The sequence below is a fragment of the Rana temporaria genome, chromosome 1 (genome assembly GCF_905171775.1).
Source record: "Rana temporaria chromosome 1, aRanTem1.1, whole genome shotgun sequence".
Lineage (NCBI taxonomy): Eukaryota > Metazoa > Chordata > Amphibia > Anura > Ranidae > Rana > Rana temporaria.
Genome location: NC_053489.1, coordinates 668,355,366 through 668,375,982, shown reverse-complemented (window position 1 = coordinate 668,375,982; position 20,617 = coordinate 668,355,366). Strand labels below are relative to the sequence as shown.

At 49.5% G+C, this 20,617-nt stretch overlaps 1 protein-coding gene across 1 annotated transcript in view; it reads right to left on the bottom strand.

Annotated features, from left to right (window-relative positions):
• Nucleotides 1–20,617, bottom strand: part of FBXO41 (F-box protein 41) — a 118,816-nt gene that overhangs the window by 55,695 nt on the left and 42,504 nt on the right. The window contains exons 4-6 of the mRNA XM_040335587.1: nt 16,547–16,890; nt 9,099–9,331; nt 6,951–7,066 (exon numbers count right to left, since the gene is read on the bottom strand). Coding sequence (XP_040191521.1) covers nt 6,951–7,066; nt 9,099–9,331; nt 16,547–16,890 — 693 coding nt within the window. The remainder of the gene's footprint in view (nt 1–6,950; nt 7,067–9,098; nt 9,332–16,546; nt 16,891–20,617) is intronic.

Sequence of the window (20,617 nt, the reverse complement as noted above, 5' to 3'; positions counted from 1 at the left end):
TATCCTGATCTGGCACGGTCCGGAAAGCATCAGAAGCTTTGCCTGACAGTTTGCCTAACAATATTGCAACCCAGTCTCCTCTAGCTATTCGGTGCAGGTTACATTGTCGCTCAAAATCCGCCAGGAAGTTATCAATCTCACAGTCCTTTTCATCAAAAGCTTTAAAAGCGCTAAACGGAATCTTCCTTGCGTCTGCTGTGCTGTACTCACTGTTTGGAGAAGGTGCGGCTGCTTGTTGGACTGCTGCCAGTTTTAACTGTAGCTCTGCGTCTCTTATTTGTTTATCCTTCTGTAGCTCTGCGTTTACTAACATGTCCATCACTTTCAGTACCACATCTGGCGTTGGGTTCGGGCCGAACCACGCTAGCTTCTCTCTCATTAGCTTGTTGGCTGGCGATTCCTCCTCCTGAATCACTGGTGTCTCCATCTCTTGTACTGCTGGCGTTGCTGCAATCCCGTCCTCCTGGTCTAGCTCCATTGATTCTGCTATGATGACCCGCTTGGTTTTGTTGCTAGCAATCCTTCCACGAACTTCCAGTAGTTCTTCCAGTGTCTGCTTGGAATCCGGGTGTGAAGGGGAATAGAAGGGAAAAATCCCACTGCTACCAACCAATTGTGACGGTATCGGTATGATATCCCCGTCAACGTTCCCTTCTTCCCATAACGAAAATCACCCCAATATTCCACGAGGAGGGATATCCCTGGAGTCGCCCAGAAAGCCACACATGAGACAAGCTTACTGCTTGAACAAGACAGACTTTAATGGTTTTTCTTCTCAGCTTTTTATACAGTCCAAGACATTGAAGCAACAATGAAATCTCCACCCAACCCAATCACACACTAAGGCTAATTACTAAAACATTCCAGACAGGTTGGCACTGACCGACAATTATCATGTCTAATCACTGCACATTCCTTACACAACAAACCACCTTCACACACTGAGTTTCCTAAGCAGACGTTTCGTCTGCTTCCAGTTTGACACCTATTAACACCTCTGAGAATCACTAGGTTGTAGACAGGGTTATCACCAGGCCCGGACTGGGACAAAAAATAGGCCCGGGCATTTTAGACTGAGCAGCCCGGGGGGGGGGGGGGGCTTCACGCGGCGGGGGTTAATGATGGGATGCCCGCACAGAGAGAGAGACTGCTCCACATTTGTGGCACAGAGAGAGAAATCACTCCACATTGCTGGAACAGAGAGAAATGGTTCGACATTTCCCATTGTTGTACTGAAGTCAGTTGATAGATCGGAGTCTGTATAACCAGTCTGCACATTGATAGATTGAAATTTCTGCTGAACTGGCAGATTTTCAATCTATTTATGATGGCCTAAGTCCACCAGTCTCTGAGTTTAATAATATCCTCAAATCTTCTGAAAGGGGTTCTCAACTTAGGTTTAGAAATTCACTTTGAACTCCACCTTATTTCCAGAACTCTCATTATGTATTAGATGTGCAAAGAATAAGGTGAGAGAACATCTAATACCTATAAGGAGTAATGAAAATAAGGTGGAGTACAAAGTGAAATATCTGGAGGGACTGGCTGAGGTTAAAACAGGCAGGGAGGAAATTAGGTATCACCTCCTCACTGTCTGTCAAATGCCTCTGAAAAGTGACATGAGAATTGATAACATTTCAGTGGAGTATCTGTGAGTGCAAGCCTTTTGGCTCACACTGGTGCTCAATTTTTTTTGGGGGGAAGCAATCAAACTGAACAAAAACATCAAATGCAGCCACTGTGCCCCATTATATGCAGCCACTGTGCCCCATCAAATGCAGCCACTGTGCCCCATTAAATGCAGCCACTTTGTCCCATCAAATGCAGTCGTTGTGCCCCATCAAATGCAGCCACTGTGTCACATCAAATGCAGCCACTGTGTCACATCAAATGCAGCCACTGTGTCCCATCAAATGCAGCCACTGTGCCCCATCAAATGCAGCCACTGTGTCCCATCAAATGCAGCCACTGTGTCCCATCAAATGCAGCCACTGTGCCCCATCAAATGCAGCCACTGTGCCCCATCAAATGCAGCCACTTTGTCCCATCAAATGCAGCCACTGTGCCCCATCAAATGCAGTCACTTTGTCCCATCAAATGCAGCCACTTTGTCCCATCAAATGCAGCCACTGTGCCCCATCAAATGCAGCCACTTTGTCCCATCAAATGCAGCCACTGTGCCCCATCAAATGCAGCCACTTTGTCCCATCAAATGCAGCCACTGTGCCCCATCAAATGCAGCCACTGTGCCCCATCAAATGCAGCCACTGTGCCCCATCAAATGCAGCCACTGTGCCCCATCAAATGCAGCCACTGTGCCCCATCAAATGCAGCCACTTTGTCCCATCAAATGCAGCCACTTTGTCCCATCAAATGCAGCCACTGTGCCCCATCAAATGCAGTCACTTTGTCCCATCAAATGCAGCCACTTTGTCCCATCAAATGCAGCCGCTGTGACACACCCTCCACCCACTCGCTGTCTGACCGACACTTACCCCATCTTAGTGGCCGGTCAGGCATGAATCTATCCATTTTACATATGGGGGTGGCATAATGGAGAGGGCAGTGCCCGTGTGCCCTTAATGGACAGGCCGCCACTGTGGCAGTTTTCCATAGCCCCAGTCCCTCAGACTTCTAATTAGAAATTGTGCATTTTTGCAGAATTTTTTGGAATTGCACCACAGATGCGGCATGCAGGACTTTTCGTGCACTTTCAGGACATGCAGCAAAAATGTACAACCTAATAGAAGTCTATGGGACTGGAGGGTAACATGCCAGAACACCAGCACTGCAGCTAAACTGCAGCTTGCCAGTGTGAACCCACATCATAACATCTAGGAGGGCAAGAAACTGTTACAGGCTGCTGTAATATAACACTTAATATGCAGAGAGGGGGAGAGAGAGCAGGAAGGGAGGGAGGAGAAGCTTACTTGTTGTCACTTACTTGGATGGGACATAATGGACAGTCCCAGGAGGGGCTCACTTTTTTTTTTTCTAAGGCTGTGGATGCCGAGCTGACTGCTTTGTTTTAACTTTCCCGCCCACAAATCTTCTTCACAGACAACACAGGGCTGCCAGGAGTGTGGGCGGGGAAAGAAAGAGCAGCTCCACCCAGCCTCTGATAGAGCTTTGTGTGGAGGAGGGAGGGGCTGGGCATATCTAAGGCCCCATGCACACGAGATGCTGGTAAACTCGAGTTCAGAGGCATTTGGGCATTTTTTTCAACTGCCCCTGAACACATTTAATGTTATCCTGTGTCCATGCACACATTCGTTTTTTTTTTTGCGTTTTAAAGCAGTTGGGTTTAGGCTCGTTTTTTCAGAAGCAAAATTTTGGGTTCAGATGCAAAAGTTTTTGCGTTTCAGACGCAAATCGCTGCTAAACGCGGCAAAACGCGGTACCGGCGTTTTGCCGCGATTTCGTTTATAGGCGTTTTTAAAGGTGACCTATTTTTTTACATAAGAAATCTCAAAAATGATGGCAAATTATGAAAAACCATAAAAAAAACATAAAAAAATGTAATTGCTTGCATTGCATTGTGGACAATCCACAACTTGTGGCAAGTGACGTGGCCAGGTGATGTGGCAGGTGACGTGGCCAGGTGACGTGGCCAGTGGACAATCCACAACTTGTGGCAAGTGACGTGGCCAGGTGACGTGGCCAGTGGACAATCCACAACTTGTGGCAGGTGACATGGCCAGGTGACGTGGCAAGTGTAAAATCCACAACTTGTGGTAGGTGATGTGGCCAGGTGATGTGGCAGGTGACGTGGCCAGTGGACAATCCACAACTTGTGGCAGGTAACATGGCCAGGTGACGTGGCAAGTGTACAATCCACAACTTGTGGTAGGTGACGTGGCCAGGTGATGGGGCAGGTGACGTGGCCAGTTGACGTGGCAGGTGACGTGGCCAGTGGACAATCCACAACTTGTGGCTGGTGATGTGGCCAGGTGACGTGGCAGGTGACATGGTCAGGTGATGTGGCAAGTGGACAATCCACAACTTGTGGCAGGTGACGTGGCCAGGTGATTTGGCAAGTGGACAATCCACAACTTGTGGCAGGTGACATGGCCAGTTGACGTGGCAGGTGACGTGGCCAGTGGACAATCCACAACTTGTGGCAGGTGACGTGGCCAGGTGATGTGGCAGGTGACGTGGCAGGTGACGTGGCCAGGTGACATGGCAAGTGGACAATCCACAACTTGTGGCAGGTGACGTGGCCAGGTGACGTGGCCAGTGGACAATCCACAACTTGTGGTAGGTGACGTGGCCAGGTGATGTGGCAGGTCACGTGGTCAGGTCACGTGGCCAGTGGAAAATCCACAACTTGTGGCAATTGACGTGGCCAGTTGACGTGGCAGGTGACGTGGACAATCCACAACTTGTGGCAGGTGACGTGGCCAGGTGACGTGGCAGGTGATGTGGCCAGGTGACGTGGCAAGTGACGTGGCCAGGTGACATGGCAAGTGGACAATCCACAACTTGTGGCAGGTAACGTGGCCAGGTGACATGGCAGGTGACGTGGCCAGTGGACAATACACAACTTGTGGCAGGTGACGTGGCCAGGTGATTTGGCAAGTGCATAATCCACTTGTGGCAGGTGACGTGGCAAGTGGACAATCCACAACTTGTGGCAGGTGACGTGGCCAGTTGACGTGGCAGGTGACGTGGCCAGTGGACAATCCACAACTTGTGGCAGGTGATGTGGCCAGGTGACGTGGCAGGTGATGTGGCCAGGTGATGTGGCAGGTGACGTGGCCAGGTGACGTGGCCAGGTGACGTGGCAAGTGGACAATCCACAACTTGTGGCAGGTGACGTGGCAAGGTGACATGGCAGGTGACGTGGCCAGTGGACAATCCACAACTTGTGGCAGGTGACGTGGCCAGGTGATTTGGCAAGTGCATAATCCACTTGTGGCAGGTGACGTGGCAAGTGGACAATCCACAACTTGTGGCAAGTGTCGTGGTCAGGTGTGGGGCAAGTGGACAATCCACAACTTGTGGCAGGTGACGTGGCCAGTTGACGTGGCAGGTGACGTGGCCAGTGGACAATCCACAACTTGTGGCAGGTGACGTGGCCAGGTGACGTGGCAGGTGATGTGGCCAGGTGATGTGGCAGGTGACGTGGCCAGGTGACGTGGCAAGTGGACAATCCACAACTTGTGGCAGGTGACGTGGCCAGGTGACATGGCAGGTGACGTGGCCAGTGGACAATCCACAACTTGTGGCAGGTGGCGCACTCGGCCAGCTCAGTGGCCTTTTTGCAGGACATTATAGCAGCCCAGGGGGCAAATGCATTCTTGCAACCCAGCCCTGTCCGCCCCAAGGGCCTTGGTACACCTCTGGGTAGAAGTGACATGCGGGCCGCCGAGGGCCGTTTGCGGGCCGCGATCGGCCCGCGATCGGCCCGCGGGCCGCCAAGGGCCATTCGCGGGCCACTACCGGCCCGCGGGCCGCCGCGGCCCACCGGGCATATGCCCGGTATGCCCTATGGCCAGTCCGGGCCTGGTTATCACACAATTAAAGGCCTTTCAAAAGCTAGCCTTATTTAACATATGAACAGTCCTTACAGAGAGAGATGAATCACACATAAAACACCTGTTACCTGTAACCAACAGCATTAAGTTAGCAGGGAGAGCATTAGACTGAAGCATATAGGCAATTGCATCACAGTGTAATTCTATCAACTATTTATACTTTATTTCTTAAAAGTAGATGTGTAAATTGGGGCAAACTGGTGGGGCCCCAGAGCATTACTTTCTGCTATTCTGGCTGAAACACAATCATATTTCAGGCACTGGGTGAGATTACGGTAGGTGCGTTGAACAATATTCTTGTACATGTCAACATATTTGACACAGTAATGGAGAAGCATATGGGGGAAGCAGAGGCTCACCTTGTGCTTTTCATGTACTCCTCCTTGGTCTCTGATCCCCCCTGTACTGTGCCCTCCTGATCCCCCTGTACTATGCCCTCCTGATCCCCCCTGTACTGTGCCCCCCTGTTCCCCCCTATACTGTGCCCTCCTGACCCCCCTTGTACTGTGCCCTCCTGATCCCCCCTGTACTGTGCCCTCCTGATCCCAGTGTTGTGCCCTCCTGATCTCCCCTGTACTGTGCCCTCCTGACCCCCCTTGTACTGTGCCCTCCTGATCCCCCCTGTACTGTGCCCTCCTGATCCCCCCTGTACTGTGCCCTCCTGACCCCCTTCTACTGTGCCCTCCTGATCCCCCCTGTAGTGTGCCCTTCTGACCCCCCTTGTACTGTGCCCTCCTGATCCCCCTGTACTGTGCCCTCCTGACCACCCTTCCACTGTGCCCTCCTGATCCCCCCTGTACTGTGCCCTCCTGATCCCCCCTGTACTGTGCCCTCCTGACCCCCCCCTTCCCCTTGTACTGTGCCCTCCTGATCCCACCTGTACTGTGCACTCCTGATCCCCCTTGTACTGTGCCCTCCTGATCCCCCCTTGTACTGTGCCCTCCTGATCCCCCCTGTACTGTGCACTGCTGACCCCCTTGTACTGTGCCCTCCTGTACTGTGCCCTCCTGACCCCCCTTGTACTGTGCCCTCCTGATCCCCCCTTTACTGGGCCCTCCTGACCCCCCTTGTACTGTGCCCTCCTGATCCCCCCTGTACTGTGCCCTTTGTGTTGACTAATCTTTGATTTATGGAATGTTTTCCTTTTGTAAAATCGATTTTATTGAAAGTACTAATGAATATAATATATGTGTAATTCTATCAACTATTTATACTTTATTTCTTAAAAGTAGATGTGTAAATTGGGGCAAACTGGTGGGGCCCCAGAGCATTACTTTCTGCTATTCTGGCTGAAACCCAATCATATTTCAGGCACTGGGTGAGATTACGGTAAGTGCGTTGAACAATATTCTTGTACATGTCAACATATTTGACACAGTAATGGAGAAGCATATGGGGGAAGCGGAGGCTCACCTTGTGCTTTTCATGTACTCCTCCTTGGTCTCTTTCTTCCCCCTCTGGCGAGGTTTGAGGTTCTGCAACGTCAGGGAGTGTGTCTGTGTGCACCACTGAGATAGCGTGAGCAGAAACTGCGGGAAGAGCAGGAACGCGTCAGTTGGGGGGGAGGGGCAAAGAGGATATATATACATGGTCATCAGAGAGAAGTGTACAAGCCTGGCAGACCCAGACTGTAGTGCATACATGTGCAAGAAGACCCCAGCATTCAGCAAGCAAAGGCCCTCTCCCCTCTAATCCGAAAACACAGCTACACTATACTGTCAAAAGTATTGGGACGCCTGCCTTTACTCCCACATGAACTTTAATGGCCTCCCAGTCTTAGTCCGTAGGGTTCAATATTGAGTTGGCCCCGCCCTTTGCCGCTATAACAGCTTCACCTCTTCTGGGAAGGCCGTCCACAAGGTTTAGGAGGGTGTCTATGGGAATGTTTGACCATTCTTCCAGAAGCGCATTTGTGAGGTCAGGCACTGATGTTAGATGAGAAGGTCTGGCTCGCAGTCTCCACGCAATTCATCCCAAAGGTGTTCTATCGGGTTGAGGACAGTCAAGTTCCTCCACCCCAAACTCGCCCATCCATGTCTTTATGGACCTTGTTTTGTGCTTTGGTGCGCAGTCATGTTGGAACAGGAAGGGGCCGTCCCCAAACTCCTCCCACAAAGTTGGGAGCATGAAATTGTCCAAAATGTCTTGGTATGCTGACGCCTTAAGAGTTCCCTTCACTGGAACTAAGGAGCCAAGCCCAACCCCTGAAGAACAACCCCACACCATAATCCCCCCTCCGTAGGGTGACCACATTTCCAAACTACCATTCAGGGACACCCTCCTTCCCAAAAATCAGCTTGTGCCCCAACGAATCACAGCACAGTGATTGGACACAAGAGGCGGGATTTATGATTTCTCCAATCACAAGCAGGGGATTGTGCTCCTCCAGGCATTCCCGGCCAGGACAAGTACTGTCAGTGAGTAAAGCGGTGATGTGGCGGCCTTTTCTGGGGGCATCAGAGTGGCCCTGGGGGTGGTTTCATTCCTGTCCTGGAATGAAGGTGCCCGGGACAGACCTGCAAAATGCGGGACTCTCCCGGGCAATCCGGGACACGTGGTAACCCTACCCCTCCACCAAATGGTTTGGACCAGGGCACAAAGAATGGTATTCACAGCAGTAGTAAGACACCTGGGCCCAGATTCACAAAGGATTTACGACGGCGTATCTCCAGATACGCCGTCGTAAGTCCGAATGTGAGGCGTCGTATCTCGGCGCCTGATTCAAAGAATCAGATTCCGCAGAATTTGTATAAGATACGACTGACGTAAGTCTCTTACTCCGTCGTATCTTGGGGTGCATATTTACGCTGGCCGCTAGGTGGCGCTTCCATTGATTTCCGCGCTGAATATGCAAATAAGCTAGATACGCCGATTCACGAACGTACTTTCGCCCAGCGTATTTAAATACGCTGTTTACGTAAGGCGTCCGACCGGCGTAACTTTACCCCTCATAAAGCAGTGGTAAGTCATGTTAGGTATGGACGTCGGAAATGTCGGAACAGCGTCATATTTTACGTTGTTTGCGTAAGTCGTCTGTGAATGGGGGATGGGCGTATGTTACGTTCACGTTGACTAAACATTGAGCCGGCGTAAGTTAGGGAGAAAATTTGACGTGATATTGAGCATGTGCGCACATGCGCAGTTCGTTAGGTGCGTCATTTACGTGTGGTCACGATTCATTACCATACAACACGCCCCCTACCAGCCTAGTTTGAATTAGGCGGGCTTACGCCGGCCCATTTACGCTACGCCGCCGTAACTTAGGGCGCAAGTTCTTTGTGAATACGGAACTCGCCTCTCTAAGTTACGGCGGCGTAGCGTATCTAGGATACGCTACGCCCGCACAAAGATACGCCCTCCTACGTGAATCTGGGCCCTGGTCCTTTAGCAGCTCTGTCTTTTCAGGTGGGCAGATGTAGGCATCCAACGCACCAAAAAACAAATAGCATCTGCTTTTTTTTGTATACAATACAGAGAGACAAGAAAACTGTCCAGAACTATAGTAGTAGCTGTGGCGCACCCATACATGACGATTTCGCAGCCATGATCTGACGTGCTTACCTTTGTAGACACCCTGGCGTTCTCCAGGAAAACCCGAGTCCAGACCGCCGGGTGCCGGGCCACGAACTTCCAGTCGCGGCTGACCTCAGCCGCCCGCAGCAGAGTTTTAGTATCGAGGTAGGTGAATATACAGAACAGCGCTGCCCTCATCTTCAGGATCTCCGGGCTGATGACCTCATTGGCACGAGACGGACTCCCCTTCTCCGGCCTCAACATCCTGCCTTCGCAACGGCCTAAAGAGGGTGTACAAAAAAAACGTTTACGCTCCAAGGAGAATGGATCGGTCTGTAACTGTTATTGCCTGCAGCATTGGAGTTCTACCTAAACAGCGATTCTTCTGGCCAAAGAACATAGCTTTCTCGTTGGAAAGTGGTAGATATATACTGCTAGAATATACTAATTATATAAATTAGGGATGTCCCGAAACCGATACTAGTATCGGTACTGATACCGAACATTTCCCTGAGTACTTGTACTCGGGGGGAAATGCTCCGATGCCTCACCCGATACCTGGGCAGGCAGGGGAGTTGCAAGTCTTCTCCCCCGTGCTGTCTTTCCCCCGTGCTCCTGGCCGGTCTTGTCTCCCCCCCCCGCTCCTGGCCGGTCTTGTCTCCCCCCGCTCCGTACCGGTCTTGTCTCCCCCCGCTCCGTGCCGGTCTTGTCTATCCCCGCTCCGTGCCGGTCTCGTCTCCCCCCGCTCCGTGCCGGTCTTGTCTCCCCCCGCTCCGTGCCCGTCTTGTCTCCCCCCGCTCCGTGCCGGTCTTGTCTCCCCCCACTCCGTGCCAGTCTTGTCTCCCCCCGCTCCGTGCCGGTCTTGTCTATCCCCACTCCGTGCCGGTCTTGTCTCCCCCCGCTCCGTGCCGGTCTTGTCTATCCCCACTCCGTGCCGGTCTTGTCTTCCCCCGCTCCGTGCCGGTCTTGTCTATCCCCACTCCGTGCCGGTCTTGTCTCCCCCCGCTCCGTGCCGGTCTTGTCTATCCCCGCTCCGTGCCAGTCTTGTCTCCCCCCGCTCCGTGCCGGTCTTGTCTCCCCCCCCCTCCGTGCCCGTCTTCTCTCCCCCCGATCCGTGCCGGTCTTGTCTATCCCCACTCCGTGCCGGTCTTGTCTCCCCCCGCTCCGTGCCGGTCTTGTCTCCCCCCGCTCCGTGCCGGTCTTGTCTCCCCCCACTCCATGCCCGTCTTCTCTCCCCCCGATCCGTGCCGGTCTTCTCTCCCCCCGCTCCGTGCCCGTCTTCTCTCCCCCCCACTCCGTGCCCGTCTTCTCTCCCCCCGCTCCGTGCCCGTCTTCTCTCCCCCCCTCCGTGCCCGTCTTCTCTTTCCCTGCTCCGTGCCGCTCTCCCCCCTCAACCTGTCAGGATGGAGAGCGGAGGTAGGAGCCGCTGAACCTACCTTTTCAGAATGAACAGAGTCAGTGATCACTGACTCTGTCCATTCATACAACTGAGCATCGTAACCTGTGTTTACGATGCTTCAGTTTATGAATGGAGAGGAGTCTCCCTTCATTCATTTCAGCTGAGGCTGCAGAGAAAGGGACTGGGGAATCTGTGTCCTTAGTCCCTTTCTCTGTCTTAAAGGGGAGATGTCAGACGTCTGTTAAGACCCCTGATATCTCTCCAAAGACCACCAACAGGGCTGATTAAAAAAAAAAAATTGCAATAAATATAAAAAAAAAAAAAAAAAAATGTAACAAAAAAAACACACTGACAATCCACTCCCCCCCCCCCCAAAAAAAATCACTGTAAAAAAAAAAAAATACTGCCACTGTCACATGACATTAAAAAAAAAGAAGTATCGGTATTCGGTATCGGCGAGTACTTGAAAAAAAGTATCGGTACTTGTACTCGGTCCTACAAAAGTGGTATCGGGACAACCCTAATATAAATGATGTATCCATAAACATAATGATTTGTAAATCTTTTCTTTTTTACATCAAATTTTTTTTCCTGAAGAAGACCAATAATTTAAAAGGTCGAAACGCGTTGAAATTCTATACAAGCACACAGAGTTCACACAACATGAGTTATGTGTAGTTTTCCTATCTTTTAATGAGTATGTTGTCTATGTTAGGGCCAGAACTGCTTTTTACGACTTTGACTTCTAGGTAATTGTGGAAAAATATTTTTGATACCGTCAAATAAATAAATATTAATTTTTACATAAAATCTTTGCTTTTCAAATACTAATTTTGCTGCTAAAAAAAAACCTTGAGGGATCTTCCAGTTAAAAAAAATGTTGGGATCCTGGATCTGGGCAATGCTGTATCCTGGCCTAGGCCAACAAGGCCCAGGCCTAGGGCAGCACGGACAGTGTCCCGGCCGGCTTGCGCTACACTGTTAGGCAAATTAGTTTAGCACCCCCATAAATCGGCCGCACTGTTTCCAGTATGTGGGCGTTTGGCATTCTGCAACTGTGGGGGGGCGCCGTCGCTTCAAATTTTTTACCATCCCTGTCCCATTGCAGAGATTTCCCTTCACTTCCTTTCCTATAGCCAAACAGGAAGTGAGAGAAAATCTATGCAAATTAAGGGAATCCATTGCCCCCCCCCCCCCCCCCCAGGCCATCAGAACTAGTGTCCCCACTTGAAAATGTCAGGGTGGGTCTTAAACCGCAAGGGGTGTGGCCTTGACAGGAAGGGGTGGGTCATATTTAAATTAGGGAGTGCATGAGTTTAGTCAGGCCTAGGGCAGCACAAAACCTAAATACATCCCTGGATCTGGGTCATGTTCCTCCTCAGATCTCTAGGAAAGTATGTTTCCCTATAGAGTCCCAAGCAACTCCTATCACTTCCCTACAGCTCCCACAACTCACCACTTACTGCCTACGCAGAGAGTCATCAGGTCCCATAAGATGGCGGGGGCATTTTTATTATTATTATTACTATACAGAATTTATATAGCGCCAACAGTTTGTGCTGTGCTTTACAATGTGGGGGCGGGGGGACAGTACAAATGCAATTCAATACAGATAGGACAGAAGGGCCCTGCTTGTGGAGCTTACATTCTACACAGAGAAGGGAGGTGGTACAAAAGCTAATAGCTGTGGGGGATGGTCTGATGGAGGTGCAGTTCTTAGGTAGGTGTGGGATCTTAGGTGGGTGTGGGATAGGCTTCCCTGAATAAATGAGTTTTTAGGGATCGCCTAAAGCTGGACAGGGTAGGGACTGACCGGACCTACTGGGGAAGGGAGTTCCAGAGGATGGGAGAGGCTCTGGAGAAGTCCTGAAGGTGAGCATGGGAGGAGGTAACAAGGGAGCTAAAGAGCAGGAGGTCCTGGGAGGAGCGGAGAGGATGATATCTGCAGATGAGGTTGGTGATGTAGATGGGGGCGATGTTGTGAATGGCCTTGTAAGTTGTGGTTAATATTTCGAATTTTATATGGTAGGGTAGGGAAAGCCAGTGAAGGGATTGGCAGAGAGGAGCCGATCTGTTAGTGAGGTGTATGAGTCTAGCAGTGGCATTCATAATAGACTGTAGGGGGCGATACCTTGTGTAAGGGTAGGCCAGTGAGGAGGGAGTTGCAGTAGTTGAGGCGGGAAATAATCATGGAGTGAATAAGTTGTTTTATGGTGCCGTTAGTCAGGAAGGGGCAAATTCTGGAAATGTTGCGGAGGTTAAGGCACCAAGATATAGCCAGTGATGGGGGCTGAAGGAGAGGTCAGAGTCTAGGATTACACCCAGCTCCCTGGCATGTATGGAGGGACCAATGGTTGTGCCGTTAATCTTAATGGTAAAATCATGAGGAGAGGATCAGGGAGGAGGAAATATTACAAGTTCACTTCTAGAAAGATTGGCCCGGATTCAGAGAGATCTACCTATCTTTAGGCAGGCGTAGCGTATCTCAGATACACTACGCCGCCGTAACTTAGAGCGGCAGGTCCCGTATTCAGAAACAACTTGCGCTGTAAGTTACGGCGGCGTAGTGTATCTGACACGGCATAAGCCCGCCTAATTCAAACTAGGGTGGTAGGGGGCGTGTTGTATGCTAATTAGCCGCGACCCCACGTAATTGACGTTCTTAACGAACGGCGCATGCGCCGTCCGTGAAAATGTACCAGTGCGCATGCTCCAAATTACGCCGCAAATAGTCAATGCTTTAGACGTGAACGTAACTTACGCACATCCCTATTCGCGTACGACTTACGCAAACGACGTAAACGATGCACAATTCAACGCTGGCCCGACGTCCATACTTAACATTGGCTACGCCTCATATAGCAGGGGTAACTTTACGCCGGAAAAAGCCTTACGTAAAAAAACGCGCCGGGCGGACGTACGTTTCTGAATCGGCGTATCAATCTCATTTGCATATTCTATGCGGAAGTCTAGGGAAGCGCCCCTAGCGGTCAGCATAAATATTGCACCCTAAGATACGACGGCGTAGGAGACTTACGCCGCTCGTATCTAGGCAACATTGAGGCGTATCTGATTCTATGAATCAGGCGCCGAGATGCGACGGCCCGCATTCGGAGTTACGACGGTGTATCTGGAGATACGCCGACGTAACTCCTTTCTGAATCCGGGCCTCTGAGTTTAAGGAAGTGGTGTGACATCCATACCGATATGTCATTCAGTAAGTTTGTGATACGTGAGCGGTTTGAAGGGGTGAGTTGAGGAGTGGAGAGATAGATCTGGGTGTCGTTGGCATAGAGGTGGTATTGGAAGCCATGGGAGGTTATCAACTGGCCCAGGGAAGAGGTATAGAAAGAGAATAGGAGGGGCCCAAGGACGAAGCCTTAGGGTACCCCAACAGAAAGAGGAAGAGGAGCGGAGGATATGGAGTTGGAGGGTTTGGATGAGAGTGTTGTAGTGGGTTTGTTTAGCAATGTGGAGCTCAGTGGTTCTCAACCCTGTCCTCAAGCATCCCCAACAGGGTTAGGGTCAGGGTTAGGGTCAGGGTTTCCCCTTAAAGAATAAGGCTAGGACTCAGGAATTGCAATAGGGACCTCCCCGGAGGTCAAAGGTCAGAATGCGTTTTCCCAGAGGTCAATGGTCACGAGGTGTGGCTGACCCACCCCCACCAAACTGTACCGCCTACCCCAACGAAGTGAGGGAATGAACAAGTCGGGGAAAGCGCTTTAAATCAGAGTCAATGGCTTGGTATTTTGGACAGCTATTTTATCTAAGAGAAATTCCCAAAACATGGCCTGTTGGGAGTACTTGAGGACGGGGTTGAGAATCACTGTTGTAGATGGTATTGGTCGGGTCTGGGCAGTCAGTAGCAGAATGAAGAAGGGAAGGGTTGAGGTGGCGAAGGTTCCTGCGGGTAACGGTTTGCAGGTTGGCAGCATGGGAGGTAGGAGACAGGGAAAAGTGTGAAACGGATAAGGTTGTGATCGGAGAGAGGAAAGGGAGTGTTAGAGAGGTTGCAGAGATGGGAGAATACGAGGTCGAGTCGAGTGTTGCCGTTGGAGTGGTGGTTTGTGCCCATTGCATTAGGTTAAAAGAGGAGGTTAAAGCGGAGTTCGGGCCACAATTTCACTTTTTAAATATAAATACCCCTGTAATACACAAGCTTAATGTATTCTAGTAAAGTTAGTCTGTAAACTAAGGTCCGTTTTGTTAGGTTGTTACAGCATTTAGACACTTTATAAAATAGAAATTGACTGGGGCCATCTTAAGTGTGGGCATCATGAAGCCAGACTGTATGACTTCTTGGATTTCAGCCTTGCAGATCTCGCACATGCTCAGTGCTGCACAAGCAGTGTCAGATCAGGTTTCAGCACCTGTGCTGTCCAAGTCACATGATTCTTTGAGACTGGGGAGTGCACAGACTCCTGGAAAGTTACACCCACTACATTCCCAGGAGTCTGTGCGGTGTAGGTTAGGAAGCATTAAGCCCCTAGGTGCAGGAAGTGGGAAGATTAACTATTCTGCCTAGCAACAACACTTTGAAGGCATCTAAAAAAAAAAAAAAAAAATTCCGTAAAGGACAAATGACATTTTTTTAAAACTACTGATGTAATGTTATATTTATGGGTGGAACTCCACTTTAAGTTGGAAAGGAAACAATATCTAGCAAGTGGACATTGATGGTCAGACTTTCAGGCCAGGGAAGTATGTTTTAAAAAAATATATTTAATAGCATATAAATACACAAACAATAATACAATATAATTTTTACAAAAAATTGACCACTGTATGTTCCTCAGAAGTCGCCAACGCACGTTTCGCCGTGGGGCTTCTTCAGGACGAAGACGAGGAAAGCATGTTTAGCAGTGAAACAGAAATTTATATGACAAATGGTCCTTCAACGGATACATCCATGAGGCATATATGGTAAAAGTAGAAAGATGCAAAGTCAGCGACGAGCTTGCATACTAGTTTTCAAAAAGCCAGCGATCTTCAAGTGGCCAATAAAGGTCAAAGCACTGGTCCGTGGGTTTGACACTTAAGCACACCAACCAATTTATATAGCTCAGGCGAACTATTTTGAATGGTCTTGAGCTTACTGGGACAATAGACAGTGGCAGAATAGCAAAGACATATAGACCCAGACTAGGGAAGCCTTAATTAGTGTTGAGATCCATATGTAGGCCATCAGGCAAGATGCGTCACTCACGTCTGTGTCCCAGGGTGTACACCGTGTACACCCTGGGACACAGACGTGAGTGACGCATCTTGCCTGATGGCCTACATATGGATCTCAACACTGTTTCTTACAGACAGCGCTGCTAATTAAGGCTTCCCTAGTCTGGGTCTATATGTCTTTGCTATTCTGCCACTGTCTATTGTCCCAGTAAGCTCAAGACCATTCAAAATAGTTCGCCTGAGCTATATAAATTGGTTGGTGTGCTTAAGTGTCAAACCCACGGACCAGTGCTTTGACCTTTATTGGCCACTTGAAGATCGCTGGCTTTTTGAAAACTAGTATGCAAGCTCGTCGCTGACTTTGCATCTTTCTACTTTTACCATATATGCCTCATGGATGTATCTGTTGAAGGACCATTTGTCATATAAATTTCTGTTCTACTGCTAAACATGCTTTCCTCGTCTTCGTCCTGAAGAAGCCCCACAGCGAAACGTGCGTTGGCGACTTCTGAGGAACATACAGTGGTCAATTTTTTGTAAAAATTATATTGTATTATTGTTTGTGTATTTATATGCTATTAAATATATTTTTTTAAAACATACTTCCCTGGCCTGAAAGTCTGACCATCAATGTCCACTTGCTAGATATTGTTTCCTTTCTAATATTATTACAGATGTGGCCCATGTGAGTGCTATCCGTATGTTTCTACTTTCTCTTCCCCTTTTTATTTTCACTTACTCTTTTCTCCCCCTTTCTCTCATTCGTAATTTTCCCCTTCCCTTCTTCTTTTCCTCCCTCTTCTTTTTGAAATCATTCCACTTTAAGTTGAGTAGTTGAGTGGTAGGGTGCATGCCTAAAATTATGCCAATATCGACATTCAGAAAGTCTGAGATTTTGTATAAACCGATGCCCGGGACCCACCTTTCGGTCTGCAGCCCCCTGATGCCCGTTCAGAATTGAGATCTGCTGAGCCGACGCTCTCCTGCTCCCAGACCTCGGCCTCAGATTCCGTGGTCCGGGACCCAACGTCCGAGATGTCCCCTTCTTCTCCCTCTGTGCTATTATTGCGGTACGGCCGGCGGTGCCAGTTCTGGATGGCTTGGCGCCGTAAACCCGAGCTGCGGCTGTTGTTCCTCTCGAAGCTGCTGTCTCCCTGGTCGTTGTTCCCGGAATAATGGGGATCTAAAGTCTCGTCAATGGCCACCGGTTCCACTCCATCGCTGTCGTAGCAGCCGGAGCTCTGAGAGACGGTCTTCACTCTTCCTCTGTGAGCGAGACGTGGAAAGAAAAAAAGATACTAAGAAACAACTGCCAAATATTCTCAACGCAATATTTTTGCTATAAACCGTGCGTCTGGACAGTTGACAATTACCCAATATACAGAGGGATCAGTATTTTCAAAAAGCACCACGTCCTAATTTTGTACCCATTAGGGAAGACCCAAAAAGGAAGGACACTGTGGACTTTTGGTGTGCAAGGATGAAGAAACTAAAAATCTTTTTTTGTAACCTTTATTCACCTGTAGTTAATTGAGTTGAGCGGACACCTGAATGTCGGACCCTAACCCGAACTTTAAAAAAAAAGTTCGGGTTCGGCAACCCGAACCCGAACTCCGAACCCCATTGAAGTCAATGGCACACAGACTTTTAGTAAAAAAAAAAAAAATGTGCAGAGGTCCCCGCAAATTCAATAACCAGACCCTTTAGGTCTGGTATGGATATTAAGGGGAACCCCGCCGTCAATTTAAAAAAAAAATGACGTGGGGTTCCATTCAGGTCTGGTGCGGATTTTAAGGGGAACTCCACCCCTTATAAAAAAAAAAATTGCCTGGAGTTCCCCCTAAAATCCACACCAGACCCCATATACGAGCACGTTGACCTGGCCGGCCGCAGAAAAGAGGGGGGGACAGAGTGTGACCCCCCCCTCTCCTGAACCGCACCAGGCCACATGCCCTCAACATTGGGAGGGTGCTTTTGGGTGCCCCCCAAAGCACCTTGTCCCCATGTTGATGGGGACAAGGGTCTCATCCCCACAACCCTTGCCTGGTGGTTGTGGGGGTATGCGGGCAGGGGGCTTATCAGAATCTGGAAGACCCCTTTAACAAAGGGGACCCCCAGATCCTGACCCCCCCCCCCTGTGTAAAATGGTAATGGGGTACACTGTACCCCTACCATTTCCCGAAGGAAGTGTAAATAGTTGTTTTCAGAAAAAAAACACACACACCGTAGAACAAATTACTTTATTAATTAAACCAAATAAAAATCCAGCGGTGAAAATAGACGATCGGTCCTGCACGCTGCTCCATCGTTGTCTCTATCCAGCGTCGGGTGATCTCTCCAGCGACGGGTGATGTGTCCAGCGATGAGAACATCCATCCATTCAGAGCACAGCTCAGCGAATGACGCGCCGATGCTTTGACGTTTCTTTTTATAGGGGAGGCGGCCACGCATCACGTGACCCCATCCCCCTCTAACGCACACTCTGCTACGTCACTGGGACAGCCTAGACAAGGGCTGGATTTTTATTTGGTTTAATTAATAAAGTAATTTGTTCTACGGTGTGTACAGTGTACCCCATTACCATTTCACACAGGGGGGGGGTCAGGATCTGGGGGTCCCCTTTGTTAAAGGGGTCTTCCAGATTCTGATAAGCCCCCTGCCCGCATACCCCCACAACCACTGGGCAAGGGTTGTGGGGATGAGACCCTTGTCCCCATCAACATGGGGACAAGGTGCTTTGGGGGGCACCCCAAAGCACCCTCCCAATGTTGAGGGCATGTGGCCTGGTGCGGTTCAGGAGAGGGGGGGCGCACACTGTCCCCCCCTCTTTTCTGCGGCCGGCCAGGTCAACGTCCTCGGATAAGGGTCTGGTGTGGATTTTAGGGGGAACTCCACGCCATTTTTTTTCAATTTGGGGTGGAGTTCCCCTTAAAATCCACACCAGACCTGAAGGGTCTGGTTATGGATATTTAGGGGGAACCCCACGTCATTTTTTTTTTAAATTGACGGCGGGGTTCCCCTTAATATCCATACCAGACCTAAAGGGTCTGGTTATTGAATTTGCGGGGACCTCCGCGCATTTTTTTTCCCCCGAACTCCGAACCCAGACCCGAACTTTCAGCAATTATTCGGGTCCGGGTTCGGGAAAAACCCAAAGTCCGTACCGAACCCGAACTTTACACTCGGGTTCGCTCAATTCTAGTAGTTAATCAATGAACACATGTAGACATCATTCTTAAAATGAGCGCAATAACAATCCCAATTAACATAGTGGACAACCCTGTGCTTTATCAGTGTCATACACACAGAACGAGGTGTGTTTTGGGGGTCCTTATTAAAATTGTTATTGCTTCTACGCGTTTCACATTTAGGGTAATCCCGCAAAACACGAGGCAGTAACAAGGTGGATAAGGATCCCCGACACACACCACAAATTGTGTGTATGATACTGATAAATAGTGTTGGGCGGGTAGTTCAGACCGAGCGTAGGTTCGGCACGAACATCGCCCGTTCGGCGAACACCCGAATTCCACGAGCGTCCCACAATGCACGTGCTGCACAGTGAATTCTAAGCCCTGATTGGCTAAAGCAATGCATCTGACCACAGGTCAAGTGCAAGGCTTTGCCCAATCAGGACACAATGAATAGATGGTTGTTAAAGCGGTGTTCCATCGGCAATTTATTTAACGCTTTATTTAACCGCTTAAGGACCGCCGCACGCAGATTTACGTAGACAGAATGGCACGGACAGGCAAATGAACGTACAGGTACGTCCCCTTTAATTTGCCGCTGTGTGGTCGTGCGCGCGCCACCGGTGCCACACTCGCGACCCTGTTGCGAGCTCCGTGCCCGTGGGACCCGCGGACTCGATGTCCACCGTTGTCCAGCGATCGTGTCACGAAGCTGAAGAACGGGGAGATGTCAGTGTAAACACATCATCACCCCATTCTTCCTATTGACATGTCACTGATCGAATGCTCCCTCTCATCGGGAGCAGCGATCAGTGACATGTCACTCGTAGCCACACCCCCTAACAGTTAGAATCACTCCCTAGGGCACACTTAACCCCTTCAGCGCCCCCTACAGGTTAACCCCTTCCCTGCCAGTGTCATTTTTACAGTAGTCAGTGCATTTTTATAGCATGGATCGTTGTAAAAATGACAATAGTCTCAAAATGGTGTCAAAAGTGTCCGATGTGTCCGCCATAATGTCGTAGTCACGATAAAAATCGCTGATCACCGCCATTACTATTAAAAAATATATATATTAATAAAAATGACATAAAACTATCCCCTATTGTGTAGACGCTATAACTTTTGCGCAAACCAATCGATAAACGCTTATTGCAATTTTTTTTAACCAAATATATGTAGAAGAATAAGTATCGGCCGAAACTGTGGAAAAAATGTGTTTATTTATAAAGTTTTTTGGGGGATATTTATTAAAAAATATAGATTTTTTTTCAAAATTGTCGCTCTATTTTTGTTTATAGCGCAAAAAACAAAAAACACAGAGGTGATCAAATACCACCAAAAGAAAGCTCTATTTGTGGGGAAAAAGGAACATCAATTTCGTTTGGGAGTCACGTCGCCACGACCGCACAATTGTCAGTTAAATGCAGTGCAGAATCGCAAAAATTGGCAAGGTCTTTGGCCAGCCAAATGGTCCGGGGCTTAAGCGGTTAATAAGGATACTTACCTGTGCAGGGAACCCGGGATTTCATGCCCCCAAGGTCGATCCGTTTCTTTGGATCGGGTGCAGGCACCGCCATTCCAACTAAAGGAAACCGGCAGTGGAGTCTTGCGGCTCTACTGCCGGTTTCCGACTGCGAGTGCGCGAGTTCTGTGCTGCTTTGTGAATGGCCAGCTTGTCTTCTGGGGCACACACAGGTCCAAGAAGACAATGGGGGAGCTTGCCGAAGAGGAGGATGTGACATCCTGGGCCACGGCCCGTCTGAATCGGAAGTACACTTGTACTTCAAAAATAAGGTACT